Below are 21,299 nucleotides of genomic sequence, written 5' to 3' on the forward strand. Positions count from 1 at the left end.
ACTCTGGGGACGGACATATCCCGGGCTACCCACCCCCTACCTTCCAATGGATCTTGGCGTCTCACCGTGCCTCTGCCCCCTCGGCGCCGCCAGGCTACCACAGGGAAGGGCGAAAGGATAAGGCTTCCCGGGTGAGGGGGGCAGAAAGGAAAGCGAAACTCGTCTTTCCAGAACTTTCACTTTCGCCGCCTCCGCGCGCCACCCAGGTGGCTTCGCGATCCACTGTCGCGCTGGGGTCCCGCTCTCCCCGGGACCTGGCCCCTCCGGCGCACGGCGGCTCGGATGGCCGGCGACCCCTGGCGGAGGGAGGAGAGGCAGGTCCCCGACGGCAGGCGACCGATGGCGGGGGCCGGGGGTCCCCAGCGCCTCCGCGACTGGCTGGTGGCGCAGATCGAGAGCGGGCGCTATGCGGGGTTGCGCTGGGAGGACGCAGGGAAGACCCTCTTCCGCATCCCCTGGAAACACGCGGCCCAGCAAGGCTACCAGGCGCAGCAGGACGCGGCGCTCTTCAGGGTAAGGGGGCGGGAGCCGCGGGACGCCGACCTGGAGCCACTCGCTCCCCTTATGCGCAGCGGTCTCTAGGTTGCGGTAGTGTTCCGCATATAGGAGAGACCCTCTGACGCCCTCTTAAAACAGAATCAGCCAGAGCTGCAAGACCTGCCCCGTCCCCACCTCCCCCAGGGAGAGCTCTCCTCCCTCTCCAGGGGGAAGTTAGATGCCACCCAAGGGGATTCCAACTCCCCCCCACAAACCAATCCCAGCAGCCTGAGGACATTTTCTGTGCTTCCCCACCCCAGTGACCTCCTCCAGGGATGCCCTCCCTCACTTGCTTCAGTCATCATTAACTTCCTCCAAACTGCCTCCTTCCTATCAACATTTCAACTCTGGGATCTCTCTCCTGAGCAATAAGCAAGAGCCGCCGCCACCCCAACCCCCACAGCCACCTGCAGCTCCCAATTCTCAGGCCTCCCCTCTCCTTTCATAGGATGAAGGGCCTGGAAAGAAGTTCCTGGTCATCAACTCCCTCACTCATAGCTCCCCCCCCCCCCCCCCCCCGTCTGGCTCCCCCCCACCCTTGCTAACGTCACTAGTTGCCAAATCCAAGGATGCCATCACCGTCATCTTTGATGCCTGGGTGAGTTTGGGCCTGGTGGACCCTTCTTCCTTGAAACAGTGGCACTTGGTTTCCAGAATCTGCCCCCATCAACCCCCTGCTCCGTTTTCCTCCTCCGACCTTGCGACTCCTCTTCCTCAGCATCCACCCACCCCCTCATCTTTTGGTGCTCTCAGCGCTGGCTCCAGGACCTCCCTGCTCATCCCCCTCTCCCCCTCCACACAGCCTTAGCATGAGCCCTACAGTTTCCAGCCTCCCCTCCAAGCCCCAGGTGTGCTGGTCTAATGGCCCCCAGAACTCTCAAACTCAGCGTATCCTCAGTACCACACTTGTCAGCTCGCCTCGACAAACTTCGGCGTTTCCCCAAGTGGAAGATGGCCCCGATTGTCACCCAGACCCCAGAACCAGGCACCTGACCCTGGCCTTTCCCCTCTCTTCCAATCTCATTGCACTCCATCACCAGGTCTGCTGGATCTTCCTACAAAAGCTTCTCTGCAATTGTCTGCTTGGACCCATTCCCACCGTCTCTCAGCAGGACCATTGTGGGGTGACCTCACAGAGCTCCCTGCTTCCCCCTGCCTCTCAGCTCTCCCCTCAGTCATCCAGAGAGATCTTCCTAAATGTAAATCTTGCCTTGACGCTCCCCTACTCAGAATCCTGCCATAGCTCCCCATTGCTCTTGTGATAAAGTCCCAACTCCTTACGGAGGCTTCAAAGCACCGCATGAACTGCTCCTCCCTGACCTCATCTCTCCCCACCCCGCCCTCCCCAGCTTTAGGGGAGGCCTGACAGTTCTTTCAGTTTCTAAATGCTTCATGTCTCTCTCACTATTAGACCTTTGCACTTGCTGTTGCTCCTACCTGGAACACCCTCTCCTCTCCCCCTACTCCTGGCCAACTCCCATGTGCTCAGCTTAAACATCCAGAACCTTCCCTGATGCATTCGTCTGTTGAATGCATCTATCCAGCTCAATGGTTTCCCCCAGCCATCTCTGATTCCTTCTGCTTCCTCCACTGGAGGAACTTTCCCTGTGCATCATAAGTGCCTTGTATGAGTCTGTCTTCTCTAGCAGACTGCCTCCAGCTACTCGAGGGGAATGACACTGAGTGCAGTGACTGGCCCACAGAGCTGTTGAACAGGTGGTTACATGGGCTGTTCAGAGAAGGGAGATTCTTTTTTTTTTTTAATTTTTAAGTTTATTTATTCATTTTCAGAGAGACAGAGAGAGAGAGAGAGAGAGCGGGGGGAGGGGCAGAGAGAGAGAGAGAGAAATCCCAAGCAGGCTCCGCTGATGCATGTGTGGCTCGAACCCATGAAACGCGAGATCGTGACCTGAGCCGAAACCAAGAGTTGGTCGCTCAACCAACTGAGCCACCCAGGGGCCCCGGAGAGGAGAGAGATTCTGAGGGCTGCCCTCCCCTTCCCTCAATCCACCGCTGACCCACACAAGGGATCCCCTGGCTTCACACCTTCCTGTGCCCCTAAGCGCAGGGGATAAAGTTTGGCCTTTGAGAATCTCCGTGCTCCAGCTTCAATCTGTCTCTTCTTTCTTAGTTCCTCTTCCCCTTTCCCCACCACGGGCCCGTTGATCCTCATTAGTCATGGATTCTGCATTTGCCAGTTGGCTTATTCGTTAACATGTATTGGCAAGGCCAAAATCAATACTCAAGGCACTTCTGTGGCCCACAGGCATGTGCAGAATGGTGAAACATTTGAGCCCCCAGACACGCACGTTCCCAGCCGAGGCCGAACAAGGTCGCTCCAGGTGTGGGGGTCACAACAGCGAACACAACAAAGGCCCCTCTTTCATCGTGGTGATAGCACTCTGTGCCCTGTGCCCAGGCCAACTTTCAGTTATGTCCTTAATAGAATGAAAAACAAAACTGCAATAAATAAGCACGGACTGTGTGCCAGGCACCTTGCAAAGCACCTTACGTAGACCACTCATTCTATACCCCTCACAACCACACGAGGTTAGGTATTCTGGGCACCGTTTGCCGACAACAAAATCAAGCCTGAAAGCTCTCCCCACGGGCAAGTGGCACCAACACAGGCGCTGGCTTTTCTGTTTGGTGTCCGTTTCCCCACCAGGCCTGGAACCTCTGGGGGTAACGAGTGAATGGGATTCATCAGTTAAAACCCCCCAGCCCTGAATGTGACCAGGGCAAGTAATACATCTCCCACTGCCCTCCCCTGTGGCTCCTCTGCTCCAGCCACACCGGCCTTGCTTGCATCTGTCAGCCTCTTCCCACCTCAGGACCTTTGCACTTGCTGTTCTTCTACCCAGACCACCCTCCCCCCAGTTCTTTGTCGGACTCCATCCTTTGCACTCAGGCTTCAGCTCAAATGCTACTTCCTTCTGGAGGCATTTCTGACAACCCTTCTAAAGTAACCCCTCATTTATTTATTTATTTATTTAATGCCTCCACCACAAGAGTCACTCACTCTAATGTGTATAACGAATATCTTTGGTCTGCACGGTTTCTTGCAGAGTGGGCATTGCTGTTTTGTGTGTGTTCTTACCATATACACTTCATGTGGTCTATAGATCTCATTCTGTGCCTTACTCTTTTTTTTTTTTTTTTTTTTTTGCTCCGGATCATGCGCTGAAGACTTATTCTTGTTCCCTGTGCATCTAATTTATTGCTCCTAGATGCTTCTAGATGCTGCACAGACTCTCTGTTGGGTACCATGACACACACCCCCAGCCCGCTTTCCCAAGGGTGGATATGAGTTTGCTTTCCAGGACCAGAGTCAACGCTGTCGTGAATATCCTTGCCCGGGTCTCCTCATGAGCCTCTGTGAGCATTCCTTTGGAATCAGAAATTCTGCTCACAGGGTATATTTAGACTTCATTTGACTAGGCATGCCTGATTACCATCCAGAAGTTCTGCACTATCCCAGGCCCACCACCTTCTGTATCCCCACCACCTTCTGGCATTATCCAACTCACTAAATTTTGTCGGCTTGTGGGTGATAGCTCACATTTCTATTTGCATCTCTGTGACACTAATGAGTTTAAGTACATTCTCATATGCTCACGGGCTTCTGGTTTCCTCCTCCCTAAACCACCCGGGCTTGCCCTTTGATAAGAACTTTTTCTTTAGGGGATGCTCTCTGTTTCCTGTTGGTTTGCAAAGTTCCTTGTATATTCTAAAATTAGCCCCTTGCCGGTTTCAGACATTGTAAATGTTTTGCCTTCTGGTCCCCGCCTTTGAAATTGTTGAGGATGCTATTCTCTGCCCCTACAAGAGTTTCTCCCACATTATCTTCCACGAGCTCCCAGTTTCTCCTCTAACCTTTGGTTTTCTAACCATCTGGCATCCACTCTGTATGTCGCAAGAGGTAAGGATTTAGTTTTCTGGTTTTCCAGGTAGCACATCACTGCCATTATTTTCTATCCCATCATCCTATTTTTAAAAATTGATCATAATCCATCACTTGAAATATAATGATTCCTGCTTGGCTGTCTGAAGCTGTTTTCTCTCATTAGACTTGAGTTCCTGGAGAGCAGGGACCACGTCAGTCTGGTTCCCCATTTGGTCTCCAGCTCCTGGCTCAGGCCTGGCACACAGTAGGAGCTCGAGGAATATGTGTTGGAGGGAGGGGGGGAAGAACAGTGAAAAGGATGAAGGGGCAGAGAGAGGCTTGGAGGGAGAGAGAGAAGGGTGAGAGGCACGGTACACCCTCATTCATCCGCACGGCAGCAGCCCCCTCTTCCAGGCTATTCCTCCCCACGTGCCCCTGCTCGTTCCCAGGCCTGGGCCATACACAAGGGCAGGCACCTAGAGGGCATTGACAAGGAGGACCCCCCCACATGGAAGACCCGGCTCCGCTGTGCCCTCAACAAGAGTGCTGACTTCTGTGAGGTGCGTGAGCGCAGCCAGCTGGACATCTCCGACCCCTACAAGGTCTACCGGATTGTGTCCGGCAGTGCCCATGGCCCAGGTATGATCCTGCCCCGGAGGTAGTGACTGAGGATGGCTCTCTGGGCAATAAGGACCCTACCCTGCCCATCTGTAAACTGGGAAACGGTGGGCTTATGGAGCTTAAACTCCTGCGCTGGTAAACGAAGAAGGACCCATAGACCTTCTTGGTTTATCTTCCCATTAGAAGGGATTAGGAGGAAACTGAGGCCTGGAGAGAAGTGGGCCCTGCCTGGGATCACGCCATGAGCTGGGGTACTCTTGTGTGGGAGCTCCTCTGTTGGGGGCTCCCCTTGAGGCCCGGGAAACAACAGGCTGTTCTTGCTCTATCCAGTGGCCAGGACTTGCGCCCCGCCTGGGAAGAAGAACATCCTCCGGAGCCGGCAGGAGCCCCCTGGAGATGTGACGGAGCTGGTGGCCCACGGGACAGACCAGGCCAGTTGTCCTGCCAGCCCCTGCAGCCTTGCCAGCTCAGTCACCTCTGCCCTCGGTGCTCTCTGGCACTGTCGTCTGTCCTGTCCTCTTCTCCAGCTGCTGCCTCGTCACCATCCCTGTCTCTCCTGCCAGCTCGACCTCTTCTTACCTCTGCTCCACCTCTACCGCCACCCTCAGCCCCACCGGCCCCTTCCCTTCGCCTCCAACGTCTGCGGCTCCACGGCCGGCTGCATCCGCCCTGTTTCCTCCAAATTCACCCCTCGCCCCTGTCATCACTCTCGCCTCTGTCCCCATCTCCATCACCTCTGTCCCCTCATCTCTGCCACCTGTCTCCATGTCTATCACCTCTGTCTCCATGTCTATCACCTCTGTCCCCATCTCTATCACCTCTGTCCCCACTCTATCATGTCTGTCCCCACCTCTGTCACCTCTGTCCCCTCATCTCTGCCACTTCTGTCCCCATGTCTATCACCTCTGTCCCCACCTCTATCTCCTCTGTCCTCTAATCTCTGCTACTTCTGTCCCCATCTCTATCACCTCTGTCCCCACCTCTGTCACCTCATCTCTGCCACCTCTATCCCCATGTCTGTCACCTCTGTCCTCATCTTTATCACTTCTGTCCCCATCTGTATCACCTCTGTCCTCACCTCTGTCACCTCTGTCCCCTCATCTCTGCCACCTCTGTCCCATGTCTATCACCTCTGTCTCCATCTCTATCACTTCTGTCCCCATCTCTATCATGTCTGTCCCCACCTCTGTCACCTCTGTCCCCTCATCTCTGCCATCTCTGTCCCATGTCTATCACCTCTGTCCCCACCTCTATCTCCTCTGTCCTCTAATCTCTGCTACTTCTGTCCCCATCTCTATCACCTCTGTCCCCACCTCTGTCAATTCTGTCCCCTCATCTCTGCCACCTCTGTCCCCATGTCTATCACCTCTGTTTCCATCTCTATCACCTCTGTCCCCATCTCTATCACTCTGTCCCCATCTCTATCATGTCTGTCCCCACCTCTGTCACCTCTGTCCCCTCATCTCTGCCACCTGTTTCCATGTCTGTCACTTCTGTCCCCATCTCCATCACGTCTGTCCCCACCTCTGTCACCTCTGTCCCCTCATCTCTGCCACCTCTGTCCCATGTCTATCACCTCTGTCTCCATCTTTGTCACCTCTGTCCCCATCTCTATCATGTCTGTCCTCTAATCTCTGCCACCTCTGTCCCCATCTCTATCCCTTCTGTACCCATCTCTGCCACCTCTGTCCCCATCTCTATCACGTCTGTCCCCTACCTGCTCACTCTGTCCTCACATGTCTCTCCCTAGCACAGTGAGCTTCACCTCTGACCCCATAACCTCCATCGACTCTCTTTACTTCTATGAGGGAAAGGGTCTTGAGCTCTGAAACCTCAAAGTCTCTATCAACCCCACTGGCCTCAGTCTGCCCAGACTTCCCTCTGCCCCAGCGAGCACAGTCTGGGAACTCCGGTGACCCACAGTCTCCTCTCCCACCCTCATGACCCTCTCTCCCAATGGCCAGGATGGCTCCAGATCAACCACAGAGGATAAGGACAAGGAGGGCCCCCCCAGGCTGGCCCAGCAGGGCTCCCTGCCACCAGCTGTCCCAGGCCCTCTGGCTGACCACAGTAAGGACCGGATCTCCTCGCCTGCCCTTACTTCCTCCCTGGCCTCCTCCAGGATCTTGATTCAGGGGTCGAGGGACCCAGGGCAAGTTGTGCCTGGCTGCTTCCCCTCCTTCCCTAGGGTACCAGGCGCAGGACCCCACACACCGCTGGAGCCCATCACCCTCTGAGGACTTCAGCAACCCCGGTAAGGAATCTGAAGGCCTTCCCCTCAGGCAGGTGCCCAGAAGTGGGGAGGGCCAAGGTGTGAGGCCAACTAGGCCCCTTCACCCAAAGCACCCAGCCCGGATAACAACAATAGCTCATGCCCGCTGAGGGCTCAGTTTATGCCAGGCATCTTTCTAAGCTCTCCCCACAGCCTGTGAGATAGATATTGCCATCGTCCCCACTTTACAGATGCAGAAACGCACTCCAAGGTTAAGAACCTTGCCCCAAATCAGACAGTGAGGAGTCCTGGGAAGGTTACTGTGGGGTCACAGCTGCTAAGTAGCAGTGAGGGGATCAGAATGCAAAGGCCTGGCTGCAGACCCCCCAGCCTTAACCATTGAGCATCCCACTGGCCCCTCGTATGGAGTGTTGTTTCTATCAGTATTAAAGTAGGAGCTAAGAAGCTCCTAGACTACCAGCGGTTAGGACTGGAAAGGCCCCAGTGTCATGGTACATTGCCCCAGGTGTACCATGTAGATGGCCATGTAGTTGTACCCCAGTAGATGGCCCCCGTGCTTTTGACCGTGGAGCTCGAGCTACCAGTTCATTTATACTGGAAGCTGCTGCCATTTAACTGGTGCCAGTCCTACTACTGCTACTACTAGAATCATCATCATCATTTATCCGGAGGGAGCACCAAAACTTCCCCAGGTGTGGGCCGGAGGGGCCTTGGGGGGGGGGGGGCTCCCCTGCCCTGTTGGCGCGGGGGAGGGGGAGGGGAGTAGGGCGTGCGGTGCCGGGCGCCTCCAACGCCCCGGCGCGCCCCCTCCGCCCGCCCCGCAGATTGCTGGCTGCACGTGCGGCTGTTCTACGGCGCGGAGCTGGTGCGGGAGGCCACCTCGCTCACGGCCGAGGGCTGCCGCCTGAGCCCCGAGGCAGTCAACGCGGCCGAGCGCCTGCTGGGGCCGCCACCGCGCGTCGCGCAGGTCGGCTTCCCCGAGCCGCCGCCCGGCGCCCGCGTGCTGCAGCGCCTGCTGCGACACCTGGAACGCGGCGTGCTGCTGTGGGTGGCCCCCGAGGGCGTGTTCGCCAAGCGCCTGTGCCGGGGCCGCGTGTACTGGCGCGGCCCGCTCGCCCCGCACCGCGCGCAGCCCAACAAGCTGGAGCGCGAGCGCACCTGCCAGCTGCTCGACACGCGCCGCTTCCTCGAGGGTAAGAGCGCGACGGTGGGGCCGCGGGCAGCTTGGGACAGAGTGGCTGGGCAGAAGGGGCGTGGACAGCGGCGAGTGGGCACACAGGATGTGAGCGCAGGGGAATGGGATTCTGGGCTTGGGATGGGCATTGAAACAAGGGATGTGACACATAAACACTGGGAGTGGGAACGAATTATAGGCGGGGTGGGGGGGGGACTTGGGCACAGATGTGGACATAGGCTTATGGGGAATGTAGGCACGGGACGGTTTGGGGCATTGGGTGTGGGGCATAAGCATAAGACTTGGGCACATGTATTGGCATAGGGCGCAAAGCATAGGCTGGGCACTGGGCACAAGATAGGCACAGGTGAATGGCAGTGGGCATGGGGTGGACATAAAGGTGTGACAGTGAGCACAGGAGCACAAGGCACAGGGCATGAGCACTGGAAGTGGGCACAGACGTGGGACATGAGGCGGGTATAGGGACGAGGAAGTGGGCACAGGGCATGGGCACACAATGGGAATGAGGCCTTATAGGACATGGCCATGGGATATGAGCGCAAGGTGGGCACTAGGTGGGATTCCCAAGCCTCCAGTCTTGGTCCCTGTAGAACTGCGCGCCCACCTGCAGGATGGCCACCAGGAACCTGAATACCAGATCCGTCTGTGCTTTGGCGAGGAGTACCCAGGGCCCCCAGACCAGCCCGAGGAGCGACTCATCATGGCCCACGTGAGTCACCTCCAGCGAAGAATCACACCCTCCAGTCGCCTCCAAACAGCCCCTTACCGATTTCCTCCAGTACTCAGCTCCTGACCTGATGACCCTCTGATCTGTAAGACCCTGCATGTAAAATGCCGGTGGGGTGGGGCGCCCGGAGGTCGGCTCTGTCGGTTAAAGTGATAGAATTCAGCTCAGATCAAGATCTCACAGTTCATGAGTTGGAGCCCCACATCAGGCTCTCCGCTGTCTGCGTGGAGCCTGCTTCAGATCCTCTGTCTCCCTTTCTCTCTCTCTCTCTCTGCCCCTCTCTCGCTCTTGCGCGCTCGTTCTACCTGTCTCTCTCAAAAATAAACAAACACTAAAAAAAATAATAAAATGCCGGTGGGGTCAGGACTGACACTAGGTCTGTGACTTCCCACCGGAATGTAGGGGGCGCTAACAGAGACAGTTGGCTCATTGCCCCCCCCCTGCCCCACGCCCCCTGCAGGTGGAGCCCGTCTTCGCCCGCGAGCTCTTCCTGCACTGGAAGCGCCACTACCACGGTGCCACGGCCAAGGCGGGTCCCCAGCCCCACATCTCCGGTGGTATCACTCACCTGCTGCCACAGCTGAGTCAGCACTAAGGGGTCACTTCCTCCCCTCCTCCCCTCCGAAGTCAGCACCTCCCCACCAGCGGACCCCATCCCAGACCTGCCCAAAGAGCCAGTGGACTTGGGACTGCCCCCCACTCATCGCCCAGGTCGGTGGGGACAGCGGAAGCAGATCCCTGCCCTTCAACCTCCCCGCCGCAGAGACGCAGCCCTGGAACGCGGCGCGTGGGCAGACGGCAAGCAGCTGGGCCTGGGAAATCAGGAGGAAACCAAACTCGACCTTGAGGTTCTGGAAACAGCAGTTACGGCAGAAACAAGACTTCATTTCTTGTTGAGAGCACAAGAGGTCTGCAGTGGTCTGCTTGAGTGCCCGTTTTACCTGCAACTGATTCATTAGAAGGTTTGCTTCAAATTGGGATTACCAATTAGATCCTTAGGGATTAGCATGAAGCCAGACAGTAACAGAATTGCCTGGCCTCTGAGAGGTTCTGAGTTTCCAGAACCTTCCTCCCACCTACCATTGGTCTGTATTCTTACGTGGCCGGGGAGGGGTCCCACAGCAGAAAACTTGGCCTGAATGGGGCGGGGGTGGGGATGGGGGGCTGATGACGGAACCATCGACACCAGTAGATAACCATCTTTGGCGAAACTGACCCGGACCCCTAAACACAGCAGTAAGGCAGAAGGCAAAGTTGGAGGCAGGGGTCCAGTCCCTCCCCCAAGCCCCGCTGATTTTTGCAAACGGCAGTTTGTAGGCAGTCCTTGAGAATTGGGAGGGAACCCCATCAACCATAAAGGCAATTGATCCTGCCTTGTCAGTAAAGTCACTTTCTGCCCCAGATATCAGACCTTTTTTCCTTTTTTGATTTCTGACTTTATAGGGATTCTCCTACAGATGGCAACATAATAAATCTCTTTTAGTGATACATTAATAAGCCACTTTTATGGAGGGAGTGAGCTGTATGCTTCGACAAAGGACAGAAATCAGCCGGATCACTGGTTTTTATTCATTGGACAAAAGTTGGTTGAGCACCTACTCTGTTCCAGGCCAGTACTAGACAAAACAGCATGTCCTTACTCTCTTGGAGTCCATAGCCTGTTTTCCGGGGGGGGGGGGGGGGGGCGGTCCAGTGACTGTCCTCTGTCCCTGCTCCTCTTCTATAGAAGGGGTCATGTTAAGGAGTTATAGAATCCTAGATTCAAACCTGGATTCAGATCTCAGGTTTGTCATTCACTAGTTGTGTGACCTCAGGCAAGTCACTTAACTTTTCTGAGGCTTAGATTCCCCATCTATTCAAAAGAAGCCAGAAAGGCCTTTGGAGCAGGGTTGGTAAATGCAAGGAGTAAATGCAGAGAGGGAAGTTGAGCTGTCAGGAGGCTGACTTGGAGAGTGGCACACAGTAGGTATCCTCTGACTTGGTTACTTATGGGTGGGAGAGCATGGAGAGCATCCTTAAGATTAGATCCTGACTGTTCTAGGCTTTGCTGGCGCAAGGCTGCAGCTGGTGGGGAGCCTCAGTCCAGAGTGACATTCCTGAGCCAGGTCTAAACCCCGACTCTGTGCTAAACTCCTGGAGGCTGCTGGATTCCGTGTAAGGGGGCGTGTTACATCCTCACCACAGTATGGACAGCTGAAGAGTCGCCAGCTCCAGTTTAGAGATGAGAAACTGAGGCTCAGCCAGGGTCAGGGACTTGCTTGAAATGCCTCTTGGAGGTGGGCAGGGGTGGTGGGGGGAGGTCTCTGCCTAGATGGCCGTCCTCTCCACAGTGGTCACTAGAGGGCGCCAGAGCTCAGAATACTGGGTTTGGCGGTTCTCCTCGCCTCCATGGGGCCGCGCCCCTCACACACCCCAGAGCTAGGAGGGCAGCAGTATTGTGACCTCAAGGGCTGTGCACGGCCGGGAGAGGGGGGCGGGTCTGGGGCAGGGAGAAAGGAGACCCCAGGCCCGGAAGGAGAAGGAGAGGAGAAAAGGGGAGCTGGAGGCGGGGACTTGAGGGCCCCTGGGGCTTTTCTCACAGGACTCCCAGTTCTCTAGATCAGCCCCTTTGATTCTGCCTCCTGTCTCTCTCATCAGTGTGCATCTCTCTCTGTCTCTCTGCCCTACACATCTTGTGTCTGTGCCTGTGTCTCTGTCTCTTGCTCTTTCACTCTGTCTCTGTAGCTTTATTTGTTTCGGTGACTCTAACTGTCTCCATATAGCGTGTGTGCGCGCGTGCGTGTCTGGCTCTGTGTGTCTGTTCTGTCTCTGTCTTACCTTCGTCTCTCTAGGTATGTCTCTGCCTCTGGCTCGCTGTGTGCGTCACTGTTTCTCTTGTTATGTCTTTACCTCTCTGTGTCTTTCTCTCTGTTTTTAACTGCCTCTGTCTCTTTCTGTTTCTGTCTCTCGCTCGGTTTGCATGTCCTGTCCCTTGCAGCCACCGCCCCCCCCCCCCCCAGCACATGTGGGCTGAGGGTCTCAGTCCCTTCCCTCCTATCTCCTCACCCCTGGCAGCTGTGCAGTTTCCCAGTCCTGGCCTCCCTGCCCGCCCCTCTTGGGCCTTAGGGGAGCGGGGTGAGGGAGGAAGGGAGGGCAGCCTGGTGGGCCCACCCCTTTTTGCCTTTCCAGGCTGGGAGGCTGGGCCAGTGAGCCTTTTAACCAGCCTTGGACGCAGTGCCTGGCCCCTCTGTGGTCCCGGCCGCCGCCAGCCCGGCCAGCATGCAGCAACAGCCCCTGCCTGGGCCCTTGGCCCCTGCGGCTGAGCCGACCAAGCCTCCCTACAGCTACATAGCTCTGATTGCCATGGCCATCCAGAGCTCCCCAGGACAGCGGGCCACACTCAGCGGCATTTACCGCTACATCATGGGCCGCTTCGCCTTCTATCGCCACAACCGGCCCGGCTGGCAGAACAGCATCCGCCACAACCTGTCACTCAATGAGTGCTTTGTCAAGGTGCCCCGTGATGACCGCAAGCCAGGCAAGGGCAGCTATTGGACGCTGGACCCCGACTGCCACGACATGTTTGAGCACGGCAGCTTCCTGCGCCGACGCCGACGCTTCACCCGGCGAGCAGGTGCCGAGGGAGCCAAGGGCCCTGCCAAGGCACGCCGTGGACCCCTCAGAGTGACCAGCCAGGATCCGGGAGTCCCCGACGCCACAACTGGCAGGCAGTGCCCGTTCCTGCCGGAGCTGCCAGAGCCCAAGGGCCTAAGCTTCGGGGGTCTGGTGGGGGCCTTGCCAGCTACCGTGTGCCCTGCAACCACTGACGCCAGGCCTCGGCCACCCATGGAGCCCAAAGAGATGCCCGCACCTAAGCCTGCAGGCCCGGGGGAGCTCCCTGTGGCCCCCTCGTCTTCCCCGTGCCCAGCATATGGCTTTCCTGCTGGCTTCTCTGAGGCTGAGGGTTTCAGTAAGGCCCCTACGCCCATCTTGACCCCAGAGGCGGGCGTTGGGAGCAGCTACCAGTGCCGGCTGCAGGCACTGAATTTCTGCATGGGGACTGACCCAGGCCTTGAACACCTCTTGGCCTCAGCAGCCCCCTCTCCTGCACCACCCACTCCTCCAGCCTCAGTCCGGGCCCCGCTGCCCCTGCCAGCTGACCCCAAGGAACCTTGGGTTGCAGGCAGCTTCTCTGTCCAGGGAGGTTCCAGCTACCCATTGGGGCTGACCCCCTGCCTATACCGGACACCAGGAATGTTCTTCTTTGAGTGAAGCCAGCCCGGCCTCGGGCAGTCCCTGCAGGGCCCCTGCCAACTGCACCCTCCAGGGTGAGCCTGACTCTAGGATCTGGGGCACTCTCAAGGGACCCGGGCCTGGCAAGCCAACGACAGCTGGGACAGGAAGCCAAGATTGGAGTAGCGAACACGCAGCCAGGCCCCAGGGCCTCTGGACAGACTTGAGGGAGAGGGGAGGCAGGGCCCCCGTGGGATTTACTCTGTGGCTCTCAGGGCCAATAAAAGCAGTATGTTGATGGTCAGCCTGCTGGATGGTTGGGGACTGAGGGCTGGGACGCCTGGCTCTGTGTGCGGTGGCTGTGGTTGTGGGGTTGCGGGGCAGAGTCAGGGGATCCTGGGTGGAAATGTCCCATATGAGGCTTTCTCTTGCTGGGGACTTTCTCAGGGAGTTTCCCAGGAAAGTGGAGGAAGGGGGAGCAGGGAATAGGGAAGAGAGAAAAGGAGTGTAGCCAAGAGATACCAGGCAGGGGGTGAAGATGGGCTGGCCTGAGGGGCTGATTCTCCAGCCCCAAACTCTGTGACTCAGCACCCCCCCATTATCAGTGGTCATAATAACTGTGACCATTTGTGGCATTTATTCTGCCGTGGGCTTGTGTATATCCTTTCCCCAGACCCTATGCAATTCGGGATGTTATCCCCATTTTCCAGCGGTGGAAACTGAGGCTCAGAGAGTTCGGGGCTCATTAGCTCCGACCCCAGATGGCAAATAAGTGGCTGTGCCCCCAGCCCCTGACCCGCAGTGAGGAAGCAGGGGTGGCACATGGGAGGAGAGCTGGTGGTGACCCCCAGGGTGGGAGAGGCTTTTCTGGAATCCTGGAATGCCAACGCCAATAAGGCACCCTTGCCCCTTTGCACAGACAGGGAGCCCAAGGCTCAAAAAGGCAGACCCCAGTCCCTTTGCATTTTCCACATGAATGGGGGACCTCCCTGAGCCCCCAGCTCTCCAAGGCCCCCTGATGACTCTTTAAGAAAGCATTTCTCTTATGGGGGAAGTGTGACTGTCCTGGATACAGATCAGAAGTGACTGATCCCTGACTTTTGGCCTCCTCTGGCCGTCCCCCTCGGCAGAAGCAAAAGACGTGGGTATATTCGTGGCCCCTATCAGAGGAACAGACTCAGGGACCTGAAACCTCAGTGTCCCCACACCCTTCAATACCAGCTTTGCTGAGGCACAGGGCTTCCTTGTGGAGCCTCAATGCCCCATCTGGATCCTGGGTATAGGGAGAAAAGAGAGAGGCCAGGGATACTGGGGAAACCCCCTTTCCGGCATTTGCTGTAGGGGCTTTGAGGGTCTTCTGTCCCACAAGGTGACACCCAGGGGTCTGGAGACCCCTTGGTCGGGCAGGCGGCACAGTGCCTCCAGAGGCCCTCACTCGGGCAGGCGGCCATGCTGATTTCAGTCTCTGCTGCTCCGTCCTCCGTCAGCAGGTCCCCTGGGGCCAGGGAGGAAGCGAGCCTGGCTGGACAGTCCCTACTGTCTGGTTCCCACAGACTCCAGAGCCGCCAGGGTGGAGGGGGGACCTGCAGGGTGGGGGCTCACTGTGACCGGAAGGGGTTGGGAAAATGCCTGGCCAGCTGTGGAGGCCCTCCCCACCACATGCGCAGGACCCCAGCCTGGAGTCCATCTAGCAATGGGGAGAAGGAGAGAGGGTTTGTTCTGTCTCGTCACGTCTAGGCAGCCTCATGGGTGAGGAGTAGGGGGAAGTCCTGGGTGTGCAAGGCATGGGTGAGGAGAGGGGAAGGAGGCGCTTGTGTGGGTTTGTTCTGAGGTGTGTGTGTGTGTGTGTGTGTGTGTAATGCGCAAACAGTTACAGAGACAGGGACAAACAGATTCAGGGGGGTAAGAGTTCTTTTTCAGTTGGGTCAGGGAAAGAGGCCTCTGCCGGGCACTGTTCCCTGTGGTGCATTCCTGTGGAGACCTGGTGACCCCAGTCCCTTCCCAGCTTGTGTCCTGAACTAGTAGGAAGATGGGGAGGCTGGCCCAACGGCAGGGAGCCCCGGCCTGCGCATCCTGCTCCAGCCATCCTCTGAGGAGGTTAGCATCTGAACTGGGGTCGGGGGCGGGGGGGTGTGCCTGGGGAGAACATGCAAAAAAGGCTCAACCACACCCTGGTGCACAAATCCGCTAGGGGCACGAGCCCTCTCTCCACGTCCCTCTCTGACCCCCAACATAGTCAAGAAGTGAAGACAGGCCCCTCTGCTCCAATCCCCAAGCAGGACCCGGGGCTCAGTGCCTGCCTTGGACTCCCTCTATGATTCTGGAAGCGTGCCCATCGCTCTGGGTCCTGATTTTACTTCCTTTGTCCAGCGGGGGCTGGAGGAAGGGCAGCCTGACTCTGAGTCTGCGTCCCAGGGGAGGGTCCGACATGGGAGACTGCCTGGAAGGGATCCCATCTCCAGAGGTGTTGGACCAGGAGGCCCAGACACCATGATCTCATGTTGCCCTCTGTTTGCTGCCCAGCCGGAGGACCCCACCCACTGGGCCTCCTGCCCTCACATTCTTTCCATGACCAACAGACGCCCTGTGCTCCTGCCTGGCCACCCCCACCTGGAGGAGCGGACAGTGCTTAGCAGAGATCCAGAATGCCTACGCGGGGGCCAACCCAGAGAGAGCACCTCAGTACAGATGGCCCAGACCCAGGCCAGAGAAGGCAAGTGATGTGCCCAAGGCCACGCAGCAAAGCAGGAGCAGGTAACCCCTCTGCTGCCTTAACTGTATAGCTCTTGGCGGACAGGGGCCGTCCCATGTGACTCTGCTTAAGGGACCCTCCTTCCTGGAGGCTTGTCTGTCTCCAGAAGGGGATCCCGACCCCTTCCCCTCTTCCCCAGCAGGTCAGAGTGGGGAAGGGTGCCCAGTTGCCTTGCAGAGGCAGGCTAAATCAAATTCTGAAATGGTAGAATCAGTGGTATTTAAGAATATTCCAGAGCTTTTAATCACAGCAGCTTAGATTCTTGGAATATCAGTGCTGAAAGGGCGTGTCCTGCCCAATTTCTGAATCCCTTCTATACCAAGAAGTGCATGTCACGTGGGGTTCCAGGAAAGGGGAGCCCAGTGCCTTCAGAGGCCACCCCTTCCCGCCCAAGTCTGGCAGCTCTGAGGGGCTTTCAGGAAGTTCTTCACCTGCTGGTCCTCCGGTCTCTGCTCTCCCCGCCCCCAGGGAAGCCCGCCACCCCCACCCGCAGGGCCGGGCCTTCCTCAGACTCCTCCACCCTCCACATTTTATCTCCCCGCCGCTCTTTCGCCCACCCGCTTCCTTCCCCGGTTTATGGCATTCCACTGTCCAGAGCTCAACGCTCCCCACACCCCAGACAGCGCCTGAGCCAGGGGCCCGGAGACCCTGTCCTGATGAGGGCGGGCCACTCTGAGGCTGCCACATTGATGAGGACAAAGGGGGAGGTTGGGCCGGCCAGCCTGTCATGTCTGCCTGCAGCGAGTATACGGAACCTTGCGATCCAGTCTTCAGCCAAAACAGGCTGTCCCAACACTGGCTCCCATCACTCCCGAAGGCCAGGCTGCCAGGGGCTAAAAGCAGGAGCTCTGGAGCCCAACTGGCTGGGTTCACATCCCAGCTCTGTCACTTCCTTGCTGTGCAACTTTGAGCAAGTGGACTTGCCTCTCTGAGAACCACTTTGTTCATCCGTAACCTGGGGGTAATGATTTCAGCCCCCAGGACTGGTATGTGCAAAGCCTCATCGTACATACCATGATTACAATTCAGCCAACAAGAATGACATCAGAAGTTAAGACAGCCCCACTGAAGGGCCTGGTGGCCTCAGCCCGGTCTGTCTGCCCCTTCCTTTGCTGGGGGTGGGGGGGCGGGGAGGGCAAACTTCTGTCCCCCGACATCCGGAGGTGCCTAATCCCTACTCCCTCCCCACTGGTTAACTGGGTGGTGACAGGGAGGCAGCTGGTGGGGCCAAAGGAAGTGGTTCCAGGCTAAAAACAGGCCATTTAGTCACACAGCCAGAATCCTGCGTGGTGGCCCCTGGAAAGCCAAGGGCTGCCTCCTCCTGACCACAGCCCTCAGGGAGCCCTGATCTGTTTTGGATACAAATGAGAGGCTGACCCTCCTGCTCCTGAAGACAGCCAACTCACTGGTGAGTGTCGTTTCCACTTCTAGGCCCTTAAGCTGGCCGTCCCCTCCACCTGGCACGCTCACTCCCCACAGGCTGACCTCTCAACATCCAGAGGCCAAGTTAAATATCACCTTCTCAGAGAAGCCTCCCCTCATCCCCCTGATTAGACGCCCCTAGATTATTCTCCATCTCTGCATCCTATTTGTGTCCTCCACCAGGCACCTGTTGCAACGTGGATTTATGCATTTCTACGCGTATTCACTTTTTATTGTGTCTCTGACTTAGAATGTAAGCTTCAGGGAGGAGGGGTTGGGTCTGCGTTATTCATTTTACCTACTTCCCTAGCCCGGTGACTAGCACACAGCAGGCCCTCAATAAAGGTTTGCTGAGTGGAGAAATGGAGTCATGGCCACCCGCCCATTCATCCATTCGCCCTGGGTTAAATCTCAGAGGAGCCCCCAGGGGCTCCCTGACCCATTCAGAGCAAAAGCCCACGTCCCATGGGCCCGTGCCGTCTGGCTCTGCCCGTGCCAGCCCTGTTCTCACTCCAAACAGCCTTTGTACCTGCTCTTCCTTCTGCTGGGAACAGTCTCCACTAATATGCCCTGAATACCCTTCGATCTCTGTTCAAACGTCCTCAGAGAAGCCTTCCCAGACACTGCCCCCACCCACCCCATCAACGCATTCCAAATTCACTACTGCCGGTCAGAATTCTCCCACCTAGAATAAAGTTCCCCAAGGCCAGAGATTTGTGTCTCCTGGCTGTTCCAGACCTAGAACACTGTCTAGAACACTGTAGGGGCTGAAGAAATAGTTGTGGAACAAGTAAGCTCAGCAGCCTATGCCACCTGCTCTATCCACACACCCCATGTAATGCACTGTCTCTGGGGGGCAGGTGCTATTATTACCCCATTTTGCAGACAGGAAACTGAGGCTCAGAGAGGGCAAATAAGTAGATTAGAACCCCATTCTGTGTGACCCGAGTGCAGTCTCCCTGTCATCATCCTGTCTCCCTAGAGGCTCATGAGACCTGCGTCTGCCTCCGGTCCCTGACAGTTCTCTTTAACCTCTCAAGCCAACCTGGCCAAGCCTCCTTCTGGCCTCCCTGCCTCCAGTCTCCCTCTCTCACTCACCAACCTCCCTGGCTTCAGAGATCCTTGTAAACCACAGATCTGGCCCTGTGCCTCCTTTGCTCAAAACCCCTCCATGTCTCCCTATTGCCATACTGGAATGCTCCAAGACAAGCTTGCCCTTAGCTACAGGTCTTTGGACATGTGATCTCCTCTGCCTGGAACACCCACCTCATGCCATCTGGAAAAGGCCTGCCCCTTATTTGCCCTCAGCTTGGATGTCACTCGCTGCCATTGAAAAGAAGAGAATGGGGGTTAGTGTCTTCTTCTGAGGCCCTCCAGCTTCGCCCTGACCCCCAACCTCCCACCTGGTAGGGTCCCAGACATTGTGAGCTCCCTGAGGGTGGGGACCGTGCCCACAGTTCACCTCTGGGTTCTAGCTTGGGGCCAGGCTCAGAGAAGGGACTCAACAAACAGCTGTGACATGATTGGATGTGTCAGAAGTAGGACTGTCTGCTTTGCATCGTGACCCCACTGTTTACTGGCTGGGAACCCAGAGACCTGTCCACAAACTCCCTGAACCTCAGCTGCCTCATCTGAATGAAATACCTAAGGAAAATACCCCCACTCACAGGGTGAGGATGAAATGAGTTCATAAATGGAAATCACTCAGTACTGTGCCTGGCGCTCAGTAAATCGCAGAGTTAACGTGCCGAAAGGAACAGGTGTGTGGGCAGCTGCACGAATGGGAGCTCGGCGCAGGTATGCACCTCCTTCAGGCCAACGCTGGCCGCTTCCCACCCTCGGGCAACCCTGTCACTGGCTGAATCTTTTCCCACCACTGCCCCGTTGGGTCCAAGGTGGCCAGTGGAATTCAAGGCCACTGGACGCAGACAGGAAGAGGCAGCGTCACCAGGCCTGGTGTAATCCAAACCAGATGCGGCCTCAGACCCATGGGGGTGGTCACTGTGGGCCTGGCCAAGGCCCAGAGGCAGGAAATAGTCTTGGAGGAACGCTTTCTGGGCTGGGATCAGCCAGGAGGAGCTGTTCCATTGAGGGTGTTAACCCTTCTTAGCCCACAAGGGGGTGCCCAGGACCCCGAGCAGGGAGGGGAAGCTCATGGCCCTGTGGCCCCAGGAAGCACCTTGCAGGGAAGATCACAGCGTCAGCATTGTAATGGGCCCCGTGCCTGAGGAACCGACCCACAACCAGGCACTACGGCGGGGCACAACCAGCTAGGGGATACTCACAGCTGGCACCCGGGACTTGAAGAATCACAGACCAGAGCCTTGGCCCTGGCCCTGGCTCCAGCTGGCAGGCCCCAAAGAGCCATGGATTCACTCTCTCCACCAGGATGGCCCCTAGGGTGAGAAGCTTTTTCCTTCGAGGCTGCTGGGGATGGGGGTTCTAGTGGTGGTAATGGGGCTGGGGCCCAGGCCTGCCCAGAGGCAGAAACTCAGCCCCACACTGAAGGCTGCCACCGTAGCTTTTTTTCTGAGTGTGCTCTGTGGCCCTTGGAGGGGACAAAATCTCTCTGAACCCTCATTTCCCCATCCATATTGTTGAGTCTATATCCTTTACCTCCAGAGACCAGGGGAGGCACAAAGGAGGGCCCCTGATAAATCAGAAAGAGCTTTCCAAGATGCGCTCCTAGGAGGTGATAGGGACAGAAGCAGTGATCAGCCCTGTTCCACGGTTCTGGGTGGGCTTCCTTCCTAGGACATGTTCGTTTACTGTGTGGTCTTGGGCAAGTCACCTGCCCTCTCTGAACCTGTTTCCTCATCTGTGAAATATGGTAAATGGGCACCCTATCCCATCTTGCGACTGTCACAATGGCCCTAGGAGTAGCAGTGGGGAGCAGAGCTGAGGCTGTCGTTTGCATACCGTAGAGGAGGAGACTGAGACTTGCACCCAGAGTCCAGGGGCCTGGGTTCTCTGCCGAGGGGCCTTCCTGGTTTTGGCCTCGGTTTCCCCAGCTGGATCCAGGCCCTGGATCTCTGCTGTGGCCGGACCTCATTTCCTCACCCCCCGCCCCACGGCTGTGACTCATCCCTCATCATCACGCTGTGTGGCCGAGGCTCAGCCTGGGTGGGGGCCAGCGACTGAGAGAACTCAGAGGAAACCACAGGCCTGGCCCAGCTGGCAGGTGGTGAGCAGGCAGGCGGGCAGGCAGGCCGGCAGGGATCTACAGCCCTGGGGGCCTTGCCCATAAGCACGAGTCCCATCAAGAGCCCAAGCCAGGCTCCCCAGGCTTCTCAAACCCTGAGTGCAAGACCCCCAGGCTTAGTCCCCAAAGTCTGCCACACCCCGCCCGTGTGGCACCTGCTGCCATGGGATGCTGCACTCACCTGCTGGTACGGGGCCAGGGTAGGGGGTGAGAACCCTGGCCTTGCCCTCCAGGCCAATATTCACGGAGGCAGGGGAGGTAGGGGTGAACTGTCAAGGTCTCGGTAGGTGGGCAAGTCCAAGATTTCTCAAAAGGTAGGCAGTGTACGGGGCGCCTGGGTGGCGCAGTCGGTTAAGCATCCGACTTCAGCCAGGTCACGATCTCGCGGTCTGTGAGTTCGAGCCCCGCGTCAGGCTCTGGGCTGATGGCTCAGAGCCTGGAGCCTGTTTCCGATTCTGTGTCTCCTTCTCTCTCTGCCCCTCCCCCGTTCATGCTCTGTCTCTCTCTGTCCC

General features: G+C 57.3%; 2 protein-coding genes across 3 annotated transcripts; both read left to right on the forward strand.

Annotated features, from left to right (window-relative positions):
* The first annotated feature begins 339 nt into the window (after positions 1 to 339).
* LOC115510216 (interferon regulatory factor 4-like) lies at positions 340 to 10,687 on the forward strand. Of its 2 annotated transcripts, XM_030309838.1 has the most exons (8): positions 340 to 513; positions 4,873 to 5,062; positions 5,375 to 5,475; positions 7,009 to 7,114; positions 7,233 to 7,298; positions 8,102 to 8,470; positions 9,063 to 9,181; positions 9,660 to 10,687. In XM_030309838.1, exons 1-8 carry the CDS (start codon positions 340 to 342, stop codon positions 9,792 to 9,794), a joined length of 1,260 nt encoding a protein of 419 aa, XP_030165698.1. In that variant the 3' UTR covers positions 9,795 to 10,687. The 2 variants fall into 2 exon arrangements, with proteins under 2 accessions (XP_030165698.1, XP_030165699.1); XM_030309839.1 differs by lacking the exon at positions 9,660 to 10,687 and having other exon boundaries at positions 9,083 to 9,178.
* Positions 10,688 to 10,788: 101 nt separating this feature from the next.
* Positions 10,789 to 13,715, forward strand: FOXS1 (forkhead box S1). The gene has a single exon (XM_030309840.1). It carries the CDS (start codon positions 12,458 to 12,460, stop codon positions 13,448 to 13,450), a length of 993 nt encoding a protein of 330 aa, XP_030165700.1. The 5' UTR covers positions 10,789 to 12,457; the 3' UTR covers positions 13,451 to 13,715.
* The last annotated feature ends 7,584 nt before the right edge of the window (positions 13,716 to 21,299 follow it).

This window comes from Lynx canadensis, chromosome A3, assembly GCF_007474595.2.
Source record: "Lynx canadensis isolate LIC74 chromosome A3, mLynCan4.pri.v2, whole genome shotgun sequence".
In the NCBI taxonomy this organism is placed as follows: domain Eukaryota; kingdom Metazoa; phylum Chordata; class Mammalia; order Carnivora; family Felidae; genus Lynx; species Lynx canadensis.

What these genes read in the sequence shown, in the direction of transcription:
- LOC115510216 (XM_030309838.1), top strand. Translation starts at nt 340, where the DNA reads ATGGCGGGGGCCGGGGGTCCCCAGCGCCTCCGCGACTGGCTGGTGGCG. An exon ending in AGGACGCGGCGCTCTTCAGG is followed by an intron (nt 514 to 4,872) that starts GTAAGGGGGCGG and finishes GCTCGTTCCCAG; the next exon opens with GCCTGGGCCATACACAAGGG. An exon ending in AGGCCCTCTGGCTGACCACA is followed by an intron (nt 7,115 to 7,232) that starts GTAAGGACCGGA and finishes CTCCTTCCCTAG; the next exon opens with GGTACCAGGCGCAGGACCCC.
- FOXS1 (XM_030309840.1), top strand. Translation starts at nt 12,458, where the DNA reads ATGCAGCAACAGCCCCTGCCTGGGCCCTTGGCCCCTGCGGCTGAGCCG.